This window comes from Miniopterus schreibersii (genome assembly GCF_964146895.1).
Source record: "Miniopterus schreibersii genome assembly, chromosome: X".
In the NCBI taxonomy this organism is placed as follows: Eukaryota; Metazoa; Chordata; class Mammalia; order Chiroptera; family Miniopteridae; genus Miniopterus; species Miniopterus schreibersii.
This window is the reverse complement of record NC_138104.1, coordinates 88,495,411-88,513,965: the sequence shown is the minus strand read 5'-3', so window position 1 is coordinate 88,513,965 and position 18,555 is coordinate 88,495,411. Positions and strand designations below refer to the sequence as shown.

General features: G+C 40.7%; 1 protein-coding gene across 11 annotated transcripts in view; it reads right to left on the bottom strand.

Moving 5' to 3' along the window:
* The window catches only part of DMD (dystrophin), a gene marked incomplete at its 3' end in the record, with an annotated part of 1,946,774 nt that overhangs the window by 44,425 nt on the left and 1,883,794 nt on the right, over positions 1–18,555 (bottom strand). For 6 of the 11 annotated variants that reach the window (XM_081125527.1, XM_081125528.1, XM_081125524.1 and 3 more), the window contains 7 exons: positions 14,489–14,655; positions 11,982–12,093; positions 10,236–10,372; positions 9,513–9,551; positions 5,271–5,336; positions 4,126–4,191; positions 1,131–1,289 (listed from right to left, as the gene is read on the bottom strand). In XM_081125527.1, coding sequence (XP_080981653.1) covers positions 1,131–1,289; positions 4,126–4,191; positions 5,271–5,336; positions 9,513–9,551; positions 10,236–10,372; positions 11,982–12,093; positions 14,489–14,655 — 746 coding nt within the window. Of the gene's footprint in view, positions 1–1,130; positions 1,290–4,125; positions 4,192–5,270; positions 5,337–9,512; positions 9,552–10,231; positions 10,373–11,981; positions 12,094–14,488; positions 14,656–18,555 lie in introns of those variants that run through there. The other 5 variants (XM_081125530.1, XM_081125529.1, XM_081125525.1 and 2 more) reach the window with 2 other exon arrangements.

The following is an 18,555-nucleotide window of genomic DNA, read 5'->3' as shown; positions in this document are numbered from 1 at the left end:
GGCTCTGGTTCTCAGATGCACTGTGTTCCTGGATTAAGAAGTCTTGGTGCCCTGGGCTAAACCAAGGAGATGAAAGTACTCCAGTCCCACAGATTTGAGCAACTGCTCCTTTAAAGACTTGCCTGGTGGCATATGCCTAAAGACTGTGCGCTGAATTAGAATTGATCATGGGCAAAAGCCTTTCATAACCAAGGGACCGTGATATAATAAGTGTAACACAAAAGTCAAAGTACCATGGTTTGCATTATCCTGACACCACTCAATATTCCAGATTCTGGCATCTTTGTCGTCTCTGTAGTCACTGTGAATTTTCTTTAGCTTTTTACTTCTAAAATTTACACTATTTTTACGTGGACATCTTTTTCAGGTGGTGGCAGACAACTGGAATCATCTCACTAATGTGCTACGATGTTGAGCATAAATGGTGTCTGCGTTTGATGACGAGAAATAAGATGAACTAATTTGTTCCCAAGTGTGACCAAGCCAGTGAACCTACTTACTTAAATGCTTTGAGAGAGAGAATATGGCCAAACACATGTACAAATAGTATAATCATAAAATTAAATGACCTGCTTTGTTCTTCAATTCTGTTCTCAAATAGAAAATTGAAGCCTCTGAAATGCATGCAACAAATCAAATACCACCATCAGCGTGAATTCCTTTCCCACTTAAAATATGAGCTCTTAATTATACTATTGCATTCATTTTCTTCTTTCAGATAAAAAAAAAAAAAAAAAAAAAAGAGAGAATCTGTACAAAGACCTAAACAGATTATTGGAGCCCAGCCAGCATGGCTCAGTGGTTGAACATCGGCCTAGGATCCAGGAGATCGCGGTTCGATTCCCGGTCAGGGCACATGCCCGGGTTGCGGGCTCGATCCCCAGCAGGGGGTGTGCGGGAGGCAGCCAATCAATGACTCTCATCATTGATGTTTCTCTCTCTCTCTCCCTTCCTCTCTCTGAAATCAATAAAGATATATTTAAAAAAATAATAAAGATAAATAAATAAACAGATTATTGGAGAAAACAATTAGACATAGAACGACTCTAAGTGAAGATTCCTGGCACTTTTCTATGTGTGCAAGCGTATGCACTCTGCATACCAATGACAAAGCTAGAAAGAAAACTCACCTGTTTTCTTCCTCAAGATCTGCTAGGATTCTCTCTAGCTCCCCTCTTTCCTCACTCTCTAAGGAAATCAAGATCTGGGCAGGACTACGAGGCTGGCTCAGGGGGGAGTCCTGGTTCAAACTTTGGCAGTAATGCTGGATTAACAAATGTTCATCATCTCTGGAAAATAAAATCAAAGGTTTTGGTTTTTTCCCCCCTTACTTTGTGTTGGGGATCAGGGACTCGGGTGTGTATTTAAAAATAGAAACATTTTTTTGCTCTTAACAATTAATTAGACCCCTTTTCCTGCTTCTAAAGACATCTTGATGCTGCTCAGGTTGTGGTCTACCATCCTATGGGTGACAATTCGAGTGTTTCTTATTGTAATTTTTTTTCTACTTTTCAATTAAATTTGATTGGCCTATTTACATGGGTAAATTAATGGCAGAATTATAGAAATACTGGAACCCTATGCTGAGAGTTTAACCAATAGTTAATAAATATCAGAAGACATAATAATGGCTGTATAATGCTTTTACCAAGCATGTCAAGATAATCTGTTCATTAACCCACACTATTGTTGATACTGACCGGGAAAAAACTGCTGCTCTTAAAATAATAAGAGTAAATATTGTGTTAAATGGAAGGCAATGTAGCCAAAAGTGTTGCTTTGGTAAGCTAGTTTGAACTTATAAAAGCTGCAGAGGCAGGATGGTAACAATAATGAAACTGCAGACAAATGATTGCTTCATTCAATTATTATTTACATAAAAAAAACCCGAAAACTGGAAGAAAAAAGCCATTAAGGTGATTAAAAGAAAACTTAACTCATTCTGTAGAGCAGCTAATCTTAGGGAACAAAGAGGCAAAAGGCTTAGAGCTTTAGCCTCTTGTTAAGAACAGAGTGAGGTTCTTTTAACTTGGGGGTACACAGGCTTGCTAGGAGCAATGCATTTAGAAAATAATTTTTTCTGTGTAGTAGAGTTCCCAGTTTCAAGGAAAGATTGCGGCTGCTTCCCAAAATATGTCTGGCTAAATACCATTAAGATGATAGGTTTATAGTCCCCTCTCCACATCCACTTAATTTCCTTTTCTCATAGCCATATCTTCAAAATTGGAAAAAAATCCTCCTGATTTAAATGATTTTAGACTAGCCCGGCCAGCATGGCTCAGTGGTTGAGCATCGATCTAGGATCCAGGAGATCGAGGTTCGATTCCCGGTCAGGGCACAGGCCTGGGTTGCGGGCTTGATCCCCAGCAGGGGGCATGCAGGAGGCAGTCGATCAATGACTCTCATCATTGATGTTTCTCTCTCTCTCTCCTCCGCCCCTCTGAAATCAATAAAAACATATTTTAAAAAAGATTTTGGTCCATCAAGCCAGGTAATTCGTTGAGAAGTGAAACGCTGACTAAAAATAATCATTGGGTGTTAAAAACAAACACTTAAGGGAAGTCAACCAATCTTCCACACCACTTCCCCAGATCTGCCCCTAAAATACCATGATTTTACCATCCAAGAGTGAGTCAAAATGGATTTTATGTCCTCAGAATGAGCTAAAGCTTTTTGTTTAAAAATAAAACTAAAGCAGTTTTACCACCTAATTCATTATCTCTCTTCTCAAATTCTGCAATTTTATTGCTAGACCTTCCCATGTTTAATTACAACAAATAGTTATAATTAAACTTCTCTTACTGTTCTCTCATGCAGTCAGTGGGTGGCAGCCATTATTATACAGATACAACTTGAATTAGTTTGAATGTGCTAGAGCTTCTAATACTAAAATCAGTGACCAGGAGAAGCAACTCACTCAGGTTGTTTACATTTGGTTGATTCCTTGGTCATATATTTTCCTGTCAAAGTACATTACATATTAATAGTATTAATACTCTCCCCGACAGCTAAGAGAGAGAATGCACCGCAGTTATGTTTGGGGAAAAGGCTGTGTTGTTTTGTGGTAAGTAACTAAGTCCTATATGATTGCTTGAGTGTTGACTTGACTCTATTATTACCTTAATCGTCTTTATGGATCAGATGAGATGGTTTATTTCCATGTCTTCAATAACCAGCACGTGTAAATGCCGCTTTGATACTATTTCCCTCTGCCTTTTCTCATCTGAGTCTAACTCTGGGTTGCGATATCGACTACATATGATAAATTTACCACTCATTCCTCTGCCTAGATTTTCCATGACAAAGTGGTGAGACATCCCTAAGTTCTCAAACTAAGAACACCGTTGCATTTTGACCAGATTTCTTCCCTCTAAATGATCTCTTCAGTTAGCAGAGCTTTATTTTTTTTCCCTTCACCTGCTCCCACCACCGCAGGCCCTTGGTTCATGGGGATACCCTGTGGGCTCCTCACTCTGAATCCTTCCCCAACCCTACACCGAAGCCTCTGTTTCCCTGCCAGAGCTCTGCTCCCTGCCACTTCCAATGTCACTCCCTCTCCTTCCTTAAGTCTGACAGGCCTGTGACCTGAACTTGTGCCCCCTCCTCTAAAACCCTTTCCAAGATCGCCTCACTTCCTCGAGCCCGTGAAGAGGCTAAATCACAGAAATCTCCTGCTTCGGATCTCAGAAGGAAAACATGCAACTAACCTACCATGTGGGGATGTCAATACAACTCGGCAAGATGATGCCTCCACTCCCCCGTGAGTGCAGAAAATCCCACCTAGCTATCACCTTGGAAACTGCTATGCAATTGCTTTAGGTATTGGGCAGGTCTGGTCAAAGATATAATTTAAGTATTTGGGACGCTGCAATTTGTGGTCATGTGGTGGTAAGTGACAATAAGGGAAACTGTTTTTGCTACTCAGGAATACCAATAATGCCACAGTTTGCATGAGCTCGTAACGCGTCAGGCTGCGAGCTAAGGCAAAGAAAGTAAACGAATGGCTCCTTGGCAGAGCAAATGTACATAGTGCGAATTTCCTATCTTCTCAGCTACCCTACCTCTAAATCCCTCAAAGCAATTTCATCTTCAGGAACATTTGGTAAAAAGAGACGGGATACTTACATGCTCTCATTAGGAGAGATGCTATCATTTAGATAAGATCCATTGCTGTTTTCCATTTCTGCTAGCCTGATAAAAAACGTAAAAGCTCATTAAAACTTATGTGATTTCTTAGAATCTATTCAAGACCTAATCGAACATTCCTGAAAACTAAAGGATAAATCATGTCAAGAGGAGAAAGGAAGCCTTCAGGTTAAAGGGTGTGTGTGTTGGCGCCTAAGCATTTGAGGCAGCGAGTGGTAGGCCACAGCTAGCTAGCAGCTTTACGTTTATGCTATAAATTATAAGGGAAGTTGTATTTTGCTGTTTTTCTTTTCTTGTCCACAGATCGATCTTCCTTTCACTGAGAGCAGGCCTTTGTTTTCAACAAGAAAAGCTTCCCTAACAGCAAGTACACTCTGTGCCTTACACTACCCCTTGTGTTTTAAGATCATTAAAGCTCTCCACTGATGACAGACAAGTTCAGCAGTGAGAATATTGATAAAGGCTGGATTCACAGTAAGTGCTCTGCACATTCTGCTACCAGTTTTTACCTTTAAAAAGCCTCCTTCAGCTCAGATGATAATAAAGTCTTTTTACAACTTAAAAAAAAAAAAAGTTAGCCAAACTTACAGATTTGTTTAACAAGCATAGGATAGCTTACAGTTAGCAATTCAGTTTTTAGGTATAAAAATGATCCCAAACACAAAGAAGGTGAGACAGAAAAGTCCGGGGAGTAGGAAAATCAATTCTCTTCTTTACAGTCTACTATGTAAAATAAACACACACGGAAAGCCAGTGCTTTCCCATTCTCCACATAACATAGTATCATTTCTTCCCATATTGATGTCTGGTCTAGCAGTTTTCTCAAAAGGTTCTACGGTTTCTAAGCCAATTTATTGCACGTGCTCAGTACATAAAACATAACGAAACTATCAGAAATGTTGAAAGGCCAGGGTTCGGGGAGATTGCTCTGGACTAATGCTCTTTTCGGTGTCCAAAACCAACATGCAATGGAATGGCATGCACGTTAGAGGGCAAGCTGATTAGTAGAAATCAGACAAGTTTAGGGGGGAAAAAAGAAAAGACTCGTTTCAAATTCTTATAGGTTAGCTTCCTTGGTTAGTTACTTTAATCAATATTGGCCTGGCATTCAACTAGTCTCATACCTGCTAGCATAATGTTCAATGCGTGAATGAGTATCATCGTGTGAAAGCTGAGGGGACGAGGCAGGCCTATAAGGCAGAAAATGGGATTAGTCAGATACCATCCTATAATGGAGAAAACCCCCCACCACACAGTTATGTTATATATCTATGGCCTAGAACGCTTTTATTCTAATTCTACGGGTAATGTACACATTTAGTTGCTCCTGTATCTTACATATCATCCAGTATTTTAAATCCCGGTTGCAGAGAGGATTTGTCATACATCTGCTTTTATCAAAAGCCATACAGAGAGATCAGAAACTTCTGTGGAAAGTTTCAGTTCTAGAAAAGGTTGAGGGAGACAATCTCCACGTGGCGTCTTGTCCTTCTAGCTTGTAACATCTCGCATCCTATAGTTCTGGAATTGTTTTTAGCACTGTGTGGTTGAAAATCTTCAGCAGTTTACAAACCTGTGCCATTTCCTAGATCCCTTGTCACCGAATGAAAAACTGTACGTTTGCCTATTAGTAGGTTCACAGTCAACAATTTTAGTTCTAAAGAGGCCACTCCAGGCAATGACGTAAGATTCCACATATTAAGATGTCCTGGTCTGTGCAATTTTGGAAAGAAGGAATACATCTACCCATTTAGCAGCAGGTATATATATTACTACTTCACAGAAGAAAACTGAGGGACCCCAAATTATATTGTAATTTTTTTTTTTTTAGAAAGAATGACTAAATTCCATAGAATATCACACTATCTGAAATATTTCTTATAGGGACACTTTGCTAATATGCGGAGAGGAAAACAAGAGGCGGGATTAATTAGCATGGATAGTGTATATAACTTTTTGGGTATAACCACCTTTCTGGGAGGTCCATGGGGTAGAATTTCGGTGGGGTTAACATTTTTTCTACTCTTTCACATCTAATCTATTAATTATCCTTGAAGTTGTTATAGTATCTTTGGATTAACCTTAGGAAAAAGATCCATCTGCTTTGAAAACCAGTTTGGGCTCGTGCTTTGTTTTAACTGGAATACTACAAAAGGCCTTTTCCATTTCTCGCCTAACACAGAAAGCCCTCAGGTAAAGGCATGAATCCAAAAGTCAGCAGTAATCTATTCAGTGAGGACTGGTTTAGTCCAACGTCCAAGTAGCATTCAAGGACTTGGAAGAAACACTAAGAAGATGTTTTCTCTTACATAAAAAAAGAAAACCGTGTAGTTATCTAGGCTTACCTAGGAAATGTGCTAGAAATCCATATTTCTTAAAGAAGACACACAATCATAAAATGATTACAACATACTATAGCAAATCACTGGGGAACTGAAGTCCTCCCTGATGGGTACATGTCTTATTTAAGAAATCAATGTTGTCTAGGTCAAGAGTCACCACAGCCAAATGTGGAATCAATTATGGAGATTTCCAGGTGAATCTTCACTATAGTTTTGGAGAGTTAATCTGGTAATTTCTTAGAACCTTGGAGCAGCCCATTATTAGAAAAATGCTAAGGTTTGTTGTGAAATATTCACTGCATGTAAAGATAATTTAGTACTTGTATTATTTGGCCTATAAGCCCTATCTTCTGGAACACACCAGTCTTTCAATTATATACTTCTTATAAGCTAAAAGCCCACCATCATAAAAATATTTAATGTTTTCCCTTATAATAGCTGCTACCCTGGTAGTGTATAGAAGCAAAACCTGAGACCTTGAAGCAGAGCTACGCCAAGCAAACTAGGCATGTAAATCCAAAACACTTTAATAAAATCTCATACAGAAAATCTTATGCAGAGCTTTAATTCTTAGCCTTGAGGATAATTCCATGTTATTTTTCTTATTAATGCACACAGCACCTAGCACAGCATGCATAAGCACAAGAACTCATAATAACCAGAAATCTAAAAAAATATATACACTAAAGGAGGTACTTATTAAGTCAGAAAATGAGCCAAAAGGGAGTACTGGTCAGAGAAGGTTCACTTAAAAACCAAGAGTTAGTAAAAGTACAAAACCACTTAGTCCAGAAGCAGAGCTATACATGCAAGGCCTTCTAAAACACTTTTCGAAGGGAAGGTAAGAAGGTTCTCCCTTCCCACTTCCTAAATACAAAACAGGGTACCCAGAAGGTCTGTTTCCTTTATGGTCAAGGGCCAATTCCAGTCCACCCACTGCCATTCTCTCTTTTGTGAAAACTCCACTAGGTTTTCATCCATTTGGGTTTCAGAGGAGGAGAGCTCAAAGAATATTGTTTGGCTGTCTCATTGGCGGGCAAATGAAACTAGATTTGGTTCCAAATAATATGACAGATACAGGTAAATTAAGGTTTTGTCGAAGGGAAAAGAAAGGATCTGTATCTCAGTAAACTTCCATCGTAGGATTTGGTAACATCAGATAGAATCCTTGCCAAGCAGAACATCTTAGGACCTGGCCCTTCTGCCTGAGGAGAATAGCCTTACAGTCTATTTTATAAATTATATAATCCTATGAGTAAGGACTTTAATAAAATGACTGGTATTAAAGAAAACAGGGACTTTAGTCTGCTGGGTTTGTTTTCTTCTTCAAAATTAGAACTTCCCACTATTTCTGAATCATCTGGTAAACTTTTAGAAGAAGACAAAAATGGGGGTATGTTTTAGTTGTTAGAGAAGATATTGGAACCAAGGATGTGATTAATTTTAAAGTTTTCAAAGCGTAAAGCGCCCTGTAGTTAAAATCAGTTACATGCAACTCACTGGCACGTTTTCTCATGCGTGTGTGTATTAAAGAAACATCTCTTCTTCTTTCCTTCCAAGGAACTGTGACTTCTTCTTTGCTTATTATTTGGTGCTATCTCTATCTATGTATTTTTAAAAATTATTCTTTAGGCCTATTGGTCTTTTAGATTTTTAAAAATTGGTTAAAACTTATCCCAGCCCAGAGTAAATTCATTTGTTTATCAGGATCCAATCAAGCTGAGAATTTCTGTATATCAATTTTTCAAAAGCGTCTTATTTACGAAAGGGTCTAACGTGTATAAATAAGCAGACTACCTGGGTGAAAGGAAACAATTACCAATAACATGGAACATAATTGAATCTAAATAAGTCCCCAAAAGTTGTTTAAGCATGATCATTAAAGAAATCAGGTAGTTTGCTACTTACAGCTCCCATATCTCAGAATTAAGGGGCATAATAATGCAGCTTAAAAAAAGATGCCTTACACTTCCTTTAGGCCAATAAAGACTTAAAATAAACCTCAATTAATCGTTTGCATTTATCACTACAGGATTTTAAAAAAAGGGTCTACTTTAAATTAAATTACATGGTGGAACAATAAAAAAGACCCAATAAAATAAATTGAATTCTTACATAAGCCTGTATTCCAAATTGGTCATTTACCCCTTATATATAATAGAGCTGTCTGACTTCAAATACATATTTTAATACAGTATACTTTGAAATACTAAAAACCCCACACAATGACTTTAAAACATGCACACTCTGTTGGCTAATACATAAATCACAGACCCCTGAAATGAATTTTCTACCATTATATACTCTGAGATAAATCAATTATCTGTTGGTATCTAATATTAGTATTATTAATACACGCCAATAGTAATAACAAAGACTGCAGTACACTTTCCTGCTTAGTTTGGAGAAGAGAGCAAAGTGAGTTTAGTTAAAAAAATGAGCTCACGTGTATAGATATTAGTCAGTTAGCATGGCATTACCTGATAAAAAGTCCACACACCTTACTGAAATTACTCAGCCCAACTCAACATCCTATTATCAAACAAATTCTGCTGATATTTAATGGTCCACTTATAACAGGCCCTAAAGAAAAAGCCATCATCCCTTTGAAGGCCCTAAAGCACTGCATCTCAAGAAATGTGGCTAAAGACTGTTATTATGTAATCAGAAGGCGCTTCCCTGCTTATAACTGAAAAACATATAAACATGTCTCCCAGGGATACAACTAACCACCCCGTAATTTCTTTGATGGCCTTCTGGACTCCAGGCCAGGATTTCTGCTGGTTCGAATGGGACCAGGTGGGGACCTGAAAAACCTCACTCTGATTCTCCTGATCTGCGGGAGATGGCCCTCTCGAAAGTTTTTGTTTTTGTTTTTTTAATCAAGGGAAGAAAAAACTGAAATGGAAGAAGGGAAATCAATTATGTCTTTAAAACAAAACAAAGAAACCGAACAGAAAATCGGAAAAAATCAGCAAGCGAATGTGTGGGCGGGGAGCAGCGCCCTTCGGCAGATGTACTCACGCAGAATCTACCGGCCAGAAGTTGATCAGAGTAACAGGACTGCAAAACAAAAGGTGAGGTGGTGAAGACACACGGGCAGACTCAACCGCAAAAAAAATTACTGGACGGTCAAAAGAAATAAAACCCAACCAATTAAGGATAAACCATGGAAAGCAGCAGCCAAACAAAAGTGGAAAGTGAGTTCAAAGGAAAGCCAACGGTGGGGCGATCGCCACCAGAGTTATGGAAAAAAGGTGTGAAAAGAGCTGAAGACGGCCTCAGTCTGATCGTGAGAATCATTACTACTTACTGTGAAGGAATTTCCTGCGACTATCCTTTCTCTCAAATAGAAAAAAGTGACTAGGTATGACCACACAATCAGATCCAAAGAGACACACACGTCTACTGATTTGCGAGGGAGCAAAATCAGGATGAAATATTGGAATCACTCGTTTGTAAACAGTCCCGTATTTCTTAAAAGCCTTGCAGGGGTGAATCAGCAGTTGTAACGTGGTGTTTTTCCCTGTGAGGTAAAGTTTAACTTTTGGAAAAGGTCATTGTCATGGGACAATCGACACACGGGAAGTGGCAACCAAACATCAGCCTGTTTTGCTCTTTCAGCTAAACGGAGTCTAGAGAAAGAAATAGGAGAGACTGTTTGCATTTGGGAGTGAAGGAAGGTATTCAGCTGAAAGCTCGCATATACATCAAAGGAGAGTCTGCTTTGCTTTTGCCACTACTCACGTTTCCATGTTGTCCCCCTCTAAGACAGTCTGCACTGGCAGGTAGCCCATTCGGGGATGCTTCGCAAAATACCTTTTGGTTCGAAATTTGTTTTTTAGTACCTTGGCAAAGTCACGAACATCTTCTCCTGATGTAGTCTGAAAGGAAAATCGCATGGACATCAGACTTGGGAGAGTGAGATCTCCATAAAAAGGACCATTCCAGTGCCCCAGGCCAGGGCATTAGTTTTGTAATTTCGGAGAGAGTGGGGGGTTGAGAGCACAGGCCTTGGACTCGGACAAAACCAGGCCTGGCATTTACTAGTGGGGTTAACTGGGCCCAGTGAGTTATTTACCTGTCTGAGGCTCAGATCATCTCTGAGATGGGGGCAACCGTATCTCAAGTTGTTACGATGGAAAAATGAGGTATCTCAACTACTGGGCTACTCGATAAATGGTCGTTTCTAGGAGTCTTAAAGTTGAAAAGTTAACCTTAAGCTTTGCCACACTTTGCGGTATTTTACAAGCTACTGTCCACGTGGCTACCGCGTTGCACCCACGGCATATCCTATTCACAGCAAGGTTCACGCTCCATCATCAGACGGCTTTGCAAAAGGAATCAAAGCGAGAAAGACAACGAAAAACCTGAGAGGGTCGCTCTGACAATGGAACCACCTGCAGATCTGGAGAAAATGCAGGTTTTGATTTAGAAAGGGGGGGCCTGAAGTTCTGCGTTTCTAATAAGGATGCCCCCAGGTAATGGCAGAGCTTAGCTGAGGGACCATACTTTGAACAGCAAGCAGCTGATGTTTAAGGAACTTAAGATTTACACCCAGGTGTGTCTGACCACCAGGTCTAGGCCCTTTCCACCTTGCCAGTGATTTTCCAAAGTTCGGTTAGCCACTGAACACTTAACCCAAAACAACGCCTTAGGAGAAGGCTCCGCCTCTTAATTCTAGAGCCTTGGGCAAATTACTTAACCTCAGGAGCTCAGAGTCCTCATCTGTAAAAAGGGGGTAAAGCCCGGCCGGCGTGGTTCAGCAGTTGAGCATCGGCCTAGGATCCAGGAGATCACGGTTCGATTCCCGCTCAGGACACAAGCCCGGGTTGCGGGCTCGATCCCCAGGAGGGGGCATGCAGGAGGCAGCCGATCAGTGACTCGACTCTCTCTCAGCATTGAGGTTTCTCTCTCTCTCTCTCTCTCTCCCTGAAATCAATAAAAATATATTCAATAAATAAATAAATACAAATAAAAAGGGGGTAAAAATAATACCTATTTCACAGAGTAGTTTAAAAGGTAAACAACTAGCATTTTACTTGGCAAGTGTTAGTATATAAAACAGAAAAGAGATGAGCATGATTGATGGAAAGGGGTAGATTATGAATTTGGGGGAACCCACTTTACACCCCCATACCCAACATGCCCCATGGCCATAAAACCTCTCCACACTAGGGCTGTGCAAAAAAAGTGTGCACAGCCCTCCGATCGTCTTCCCTACGATCAATGCAGACAGAAGAAAAACCAATATATTCACTCAACAGTATTTGTTGAGTGTCTGCGACAGTCCATGTGCGCCAGCCCTTGCCCTATGCACTAGGGATAAGGTAAGTCCTGGCACCACACTTTGGAGCCACTTTAGCTGGGTAACATCTGGGGAAGCATCTGGGGAACACGGACATGACAGCATTACACACGATCTGCAATACTGTCCCAAATGGAAACCTCTCCCAGGGGAATTAACTCACGTCGGGGGGGCGTCTAACTTACCGGAGTGCAATATTCCACCATGGGATAGTGCATTTTATGGCCTTTTGCAACTCGACCAGAAAAAAAGCAACTTTGGCAGATGTCATAATTAAAGTGCTTTAGACTCCTGTACCTGATAAAGAACAAAAACAAACACATATGTATTTCTGCAAATCAAATTCCCAAAGAACACTTTAATAAACCTTCTTCCATGCTACCTTAATTCCAGAGACAGCCTATGGTGTTCATTAAGCCCACAAGGTAAGTGATTAACTTCCTACCTCCAGACTCTTCTAGTGCTTCTCCTACAGTATCAAAACATTTTGGCAGAAAGATTACCCTATAAACATATGGAAGGAGGGAAGAAAAACTCAGCTCTTATTTAAACTCCACTAGGAACTCTTTCAGATTAAGTAAGAAAATACTGGCAAACGTCCAGTCTTTTGAAGACCAAATACTAGAATTTGAAAGAACTTCCAGGAGAGACAGATCCATGTATTGCAGGCCCCCTACCCATCAGAGGAACAAAGGTTTTCTGAAGCAATTATTTTCGAAAAGATATATAAAAATGAACCAATTTCACAAAACAAAAGAAAATTAAACAAGAACTTGCCATTAAAAGAAATCTTTTAAAATTACGTTTTCTGATTGACTCACATGATTCATCTTCAGAGAGGTACTTGGATAATCTCTTTTATCTGTCTCTCTTTAGAAATCCCTTACCACATTACCCACAAATGATAACTGAAGCCCCAAGAAAGGACACAAATTGGATTAGATGAAAGAATTTATAATCTGCATGTATTAGATGGGACCTTTTGAATAGTGTATTCTTTGTTTCATACTCTCTCTGCCTTTGGCTTTCTCAGGTAAGAATTTTAGCCAATTCAAATAAACATATTCCTCAGGTCACATATGGGAATGTGAGAAAAAAATGATGCCTTTTTTTAGATCCCAACGATCTTTAGGGGGAGGGGGGGAGGAAAGAGAAGTGCCGACTCCTAAAATAATCTAATCTGATAAGGGCAAAAGTAGAGAATGTGAAAATGCTCTTAGATCTTCCACAGCATTTTCCTTTTTTATAAAAATTTCCCCGAATTCCTAAAATAATCTAATTTGATAAGGGCGAAAGAAGTGACTGTGAAAGTGCTTAGATTCTCCGAAGCATTTTCCTTTTTTGATTTTATACAATGTCCCCCCTACGGCTCTTACTAGCAAGGGAAGCTCCAAAAAGAAGGAAAGCAGTGCCCTGCCCTGGGGCTTGCCCCCGGCCCCCCACAGCATCACTCCCACCTGCCCAGGCCAGGAAGGAACGGTGTCCCTTGCGAGCACTGCCTACTCAGTGTTGTCTATCTGGGCTTTAGAAACCTCTAAAGCTTTTGTAAAACCTCTTTGTAAAGAGCACGAGGTATGGAAGGACAGAGCACACAAATGACACAACGTAGTTATGAGGCAACCAAGTACTGAAACAAGCCCAAGCATAACCGGGAAGAGTATTTACTTAGCGGCTAAGTGGATTCTGAACAGCCACAGACTATATAACTAGTTTACAACTTTATGGCTCATTCATCGCTAAGGAAACCTTGATGTTGATCCAGATGTTTAAATACATCATCATTTCAGAATTTGGGTTTGGGATGATTGTTCAATAAGATGAACTCATTTCAAAACAGCCTGTCTCTCCAAACAGGTCAATAGGGCGAAAGATTTAAGAGCCAATTGTTTTCTGTGACAGTTTTAAGAATATCAGAATATATTTAAAAAAACCACAAAACTCTCTCTCTCCATATCCCTTCCTCTCTCTGAAATCAATAAAAAACATATTTAAAAAAAGAATATCAGAATAATAACCTGCTATGTTTCTTCTTTTACTTTTAAATTTATAAGGAACATTTTCCTTTTATGGCTGCTTTGTGAATCTTTCATTTACTTGCATACTTTATATTCCCTTAGAAGTTCATTAGGGTACTATGGGAGGAGCTTAATCAGATTCACAGATAGAGAAGTGCTAGGGGGCTTGAAGCAAGTCATTACTTTGGGGGGGAGGGGGAATGGTACAGAGTGAGTAAGAGACTAAACTACCATGATGGGCCTCCAAAAATGGAATCATTTCTTAGTTTTATAACTAATTCTTGGATACTGTCTATAAATGGAAAAGACCAAGAAAAAAAAAAGAGACAGATGGTCCAAATGTTTTGGTTCCAGGAAGGAGGCGGCACGGTTTATCTGTGTACCGTTGACGGGCACATGTCTCGGTGGCGACAGGCAGTCAGTCCTGTTCACCCGAGACCGCGCCTCTGCAGAGCTGAAGCGCGCAGGGGGAAGGGGACACCTGCCTAATGTGTCCCCTCCGCCAAAATCACCCAGTGAGCAGGGGAGCGATGGATGTTCCGGCCCCATCACCTCCTCTCCCACTCTGAGGAGGAACCAGTAGCAACTGGTACAGGAGGTAAAATATCAAGGCAGAAAAAGGGCAAGAAACGACATGAGAGAAAGGAAGAAAAAAGACATCTGGGGGTTCCTAATACCTGAATCCAATGATTGGACACTCCTTGCAGATGTTGCACTTGGCCTGATGCTTGGCAGTTTCTGCAGCGGCCACTCTGTGCAGGACGGGCAGCCACACCATGGACTGGGGCTCCAGCCTCATCCAGTCTAGGAAGAGGGCCGCTTCAATCTCGGGCTTATTGTTGGCCTGCAGAGACGGGGAGGCAAAGGGGGGCGAGGAAGGAAAGGAGGCACATGTCAGTCCAGGTAGTAAGTTAAAAGCAAGCAAGCAAGCAAGCAGTAGTGGCCCAGAGGCCCAGTTTTTGCAGCTGGTTTCTGCAAATGGCCCCCTAGCATCCCCATGAGCCGCCTACCCCTAAGGCTTTGGTGAGCTGCCACTGCTCTGTTTGGCTCCTAGACGACAAGAAAACCAACCGAAGCAAACCAACGGAAAGCAAAATACACACCTGAGCCAGGCTAGATCCAGCTCCGGTGTTCGGACAGATGTAGGAGTTAGCCAGAAGTAAAAGACAAGCGTTTATTGATAAACTTTCAAAGGAGGGGAAAAACCCAACTCAGAACTATCGATTCCTTTTTTTTCCAAAGAATCTATTTCTCAATGTGTCACGGAATCATAAGGAAGAAGTTTTAAAATTCATCTGGTCCCAAAGCTTCATTTGACAGACGAGAAAACAGACGTAGATGAGAGAAGCAGCCTTTCAAAGGCCATACAACTAACTGGTGGCAGAGCTGATGCTGAATGCAGGCCGCCAGGTCTAGCGTTGTTTTCATGGTGACCTGCTGTTTGTCTGTCTATCTGCCTCTATTTCCCCGTCTTCCCTTCTATCTCTTTCAAAGTCTAAACTTAATAAACACCATTCCTCCCAAGCAGTACAATGATTTTAGAAAGCTCAAAATATATTTAATTCATCACTTGATTTATGTTACCATAGTCGTGCATTTCAATTAGATCTTATTTTTCTAACCCCACAAGACTGTGTTTTAATTTTTTTATATTGTTAGGATGACCCTTACAGTGACCACTTCCTTTTTGTTTTTCATTCCTTTAGTGTCTGTGGGTGGTGAATTTCTCAGGTTTTGTCTGAAAATCTCTTTAAAAAAAAAATTTTATTAATTTCAGAGAGAAGAAGGGACAGGGTGAGAGAGAGAGAGAAACATCAATGATGAGAGTCATTGGTCGGCTGCCTCCTGCGCGCCCCCTGCTGGGGATCGAGCCCGCAACCCGGGCATGTGCCCTGACCGGGAATCGAACCCCGATCGCCTGAATCCTAGGTCGATGCTCAACCGCTGAGCCATGCTGGCCAGGTGAAAATTCTTTTTAAAAAATCCATATTCTTAACAGCTATCTTCATTGGGCATCAATTTTTAGGTTTGGGGGGTTTTGTTGTAGTGCACTGAAATATTACTCCACCTTGATCTCACTGTCTCTGCTGCTACTATGAAGAAGTCAGCAGTAAGGCTGACTATTGCTCCACTGAAGGCAATCTGCCCTATTCCTGTCCTGTCCTGTGTCTTAGGGTTTTATTTATACTTTTTAGGATTAACTGGGCTTCTGGAACCTGTGGGTTCGAGTCTTTAGTCAGCTCTGGAATCTTCTGTCATCATCTCAGCAAATAGTGCCTCTTCTCCATTCCCTCTCTGCTCTGCTTACAGAAATGTGTGAGATAAATGTAGGCTTTTTTCAGTCTCGCCTGCATTTCTCTGAATAGGACATCCCTGGGTTTCCCTTTTGTCCTGTGTTCTTCATTGCTAACAATCCCTTCTGCCTGGGCCTCTATTTCTCTCTTTAGCAGCATGTAGTCTGATGTAAGCTCATACTGTAAGTTTTATTAAACTCTGGTTATTGTACTTTTTAATGTCTAGAAGTTCTAGTTGGTCATTTTTAAGGTCACTTCTAAAGTTTGTGGTTCCCTGCAGATATTTTTCAATGTCTGTTCTTTTCTTTTAAACAGAGTAAACATATTTTTCAAAAAATAATGACTCTGTCTAATGATTCCAAGATATAAAATTACCGTGGATCTGCTTCTGTGGCCTATTTCTGCTGCATCTAGCTCACTTTCATTTCTTGTATGCTATTTTTTTTTTCCCCCTATGTACTACATTGACCTTAAAATATTTTCTGGAAATACTCTGAGCCCTTGACTGAAAATGCCTTCTCCAGTGATGATTTTCATTTGCTATGCCAAGAACCCAAGGGCACTACCTATTCTGAGACCATTTGAATCTGAATATATGATGGATATTTAGTATCATACAAGCAATGAGCATTTGAACTGCAAACCCACAGTGCTTCTCTTGGAACGTGGTTTGCTAATAAAGACTCTATTCACATTTCAGATAGAAAGGCAGTAGGGTTTAGACCAACAGGTCGTTTGGATTGCAACACCCACCACTTCGGCAGTCCTCCAGTCATTACCCTAGATTACAAATTTCCCAACATTATGATGAGCTGTTTAACCTTGAATTGCCTAGCTGCAATTGGTGTCAGTTCAAGCTACTGATAAAAGCTTTTGTTGAGCACTTTTCTCCGTGTAGAGTGCCATCACAGAGGTACTTTGTGGAAAATTTACAAGATGAAAGGGCCCACAGAAGTGAATTCATTCCCTTGCAATTGCACCACAGAGCTGCAAGACCTCCAGCAGTCAGATAGCCCAACTCTTAACCAATGCCAGTGTGGTGTTCTAGCCTCCATATAAATACCACCCATGTACGAGAGCAAACATCCTTAATAGATGATCTTGAACATCTGTGTACAGGGAGCCCGGTTAAAAGTGTTCCTTCAGCCTGAGCTGAAATCCACCTGCAGAGGAAATAGGATTAGAGGCTCCGGAGTCCAACCCTGAGCGTTCAGCCCTCAGCTTTGCCACTTATGGGCTGTGTGACCTCGGGAAAATAACTTTATCTCTCTGTGTTTTAGTTTCCTTCTGCCATGAAATGGAACTATTAATAGCACCTGCCTCGCAGGATTGTCATTATTTAAATGAGTTAACGAGTGAAAGGCACTTGGAACAGTGTGTGGTACATAGCAAGGGCCATGTCAGTGTTGGCTGTTGGTCCTGTCATGGTTACTATCCATCCGACCAGAAACCCAGAAGTTTTCAGCCTTTACACAGCCCTTGGAACATTTTACCAGAGCTGCCATGTCTCAGCTTCATCCCTGTTTCTTTTATTTCTTCCTCATATGACACGGCTTGATTTGTCACTGTCCTTTAGAAAATCATTCTCCGAGTATAATCTGCTGGGAATGGTACCTCCATTTCTCTGGACAATATAATTGGATGACTTGCTTTTGTTCTATGCCACAGGCTCACATAGGGTTTCCACTCAACTAAAATCTCTGGGTCAGTGTTTCCCAGTGTGTCCAGCAGACCAATCATGCAGCAAAATGCTTCATAAAAAGAAGGTCAAATTAATTAAGGAAACACTGCATATTATACTCACCTCTTAAAATTCTTAATGTATGTTAACATATTAAAAGCTAAGAAGGTCGTCGGTGGAGAAACACGTTAAACTCTGGTTGACCTCAGAATTTCCCACACTTGTCATTCAGCGATCCCAAGGCCTTTTCTTTAAACTTCTAAGGCCTGTGAACACTAAAAGGTCCTAAGGCTCTATTGGGCATGATGGGAAATGCTGTTTTTTGGCTGTTTCCAGTGACCCCTCCATTCTGTACTTATTCATGTGGATTGGTTTCCTCTCACTTCTGTCAAAGACTGTCCTGTCAGTTTGACCCCACCATACAATCTCATCAGTATCCCTAAATATCCTGACCTACAGTGCATGAATTAGCCACCAGCCAACTTTGCATACTTTGCACATTTTAAAACGTGTCCTGTCTTCATCAAGAAGTCACCGGTGAAAATGTTAAACGTTTGGGCCAAGGTCAAACGTGAGCCACACCACCAGAGCCTGCGCCTCAGGTCAACACAAATCCCGGATTCAGCCCTCTGATTGCTGAACTATGACTCTTCCCAGTTATATCACCGTCTAATCTCTACTGCACACGTTTCTCCATCTCATACACAAAGACACAGCGAGAGACTTGGTCAAAAGAACTACAAGTTTCAGTTACAATATGTCCTATAAC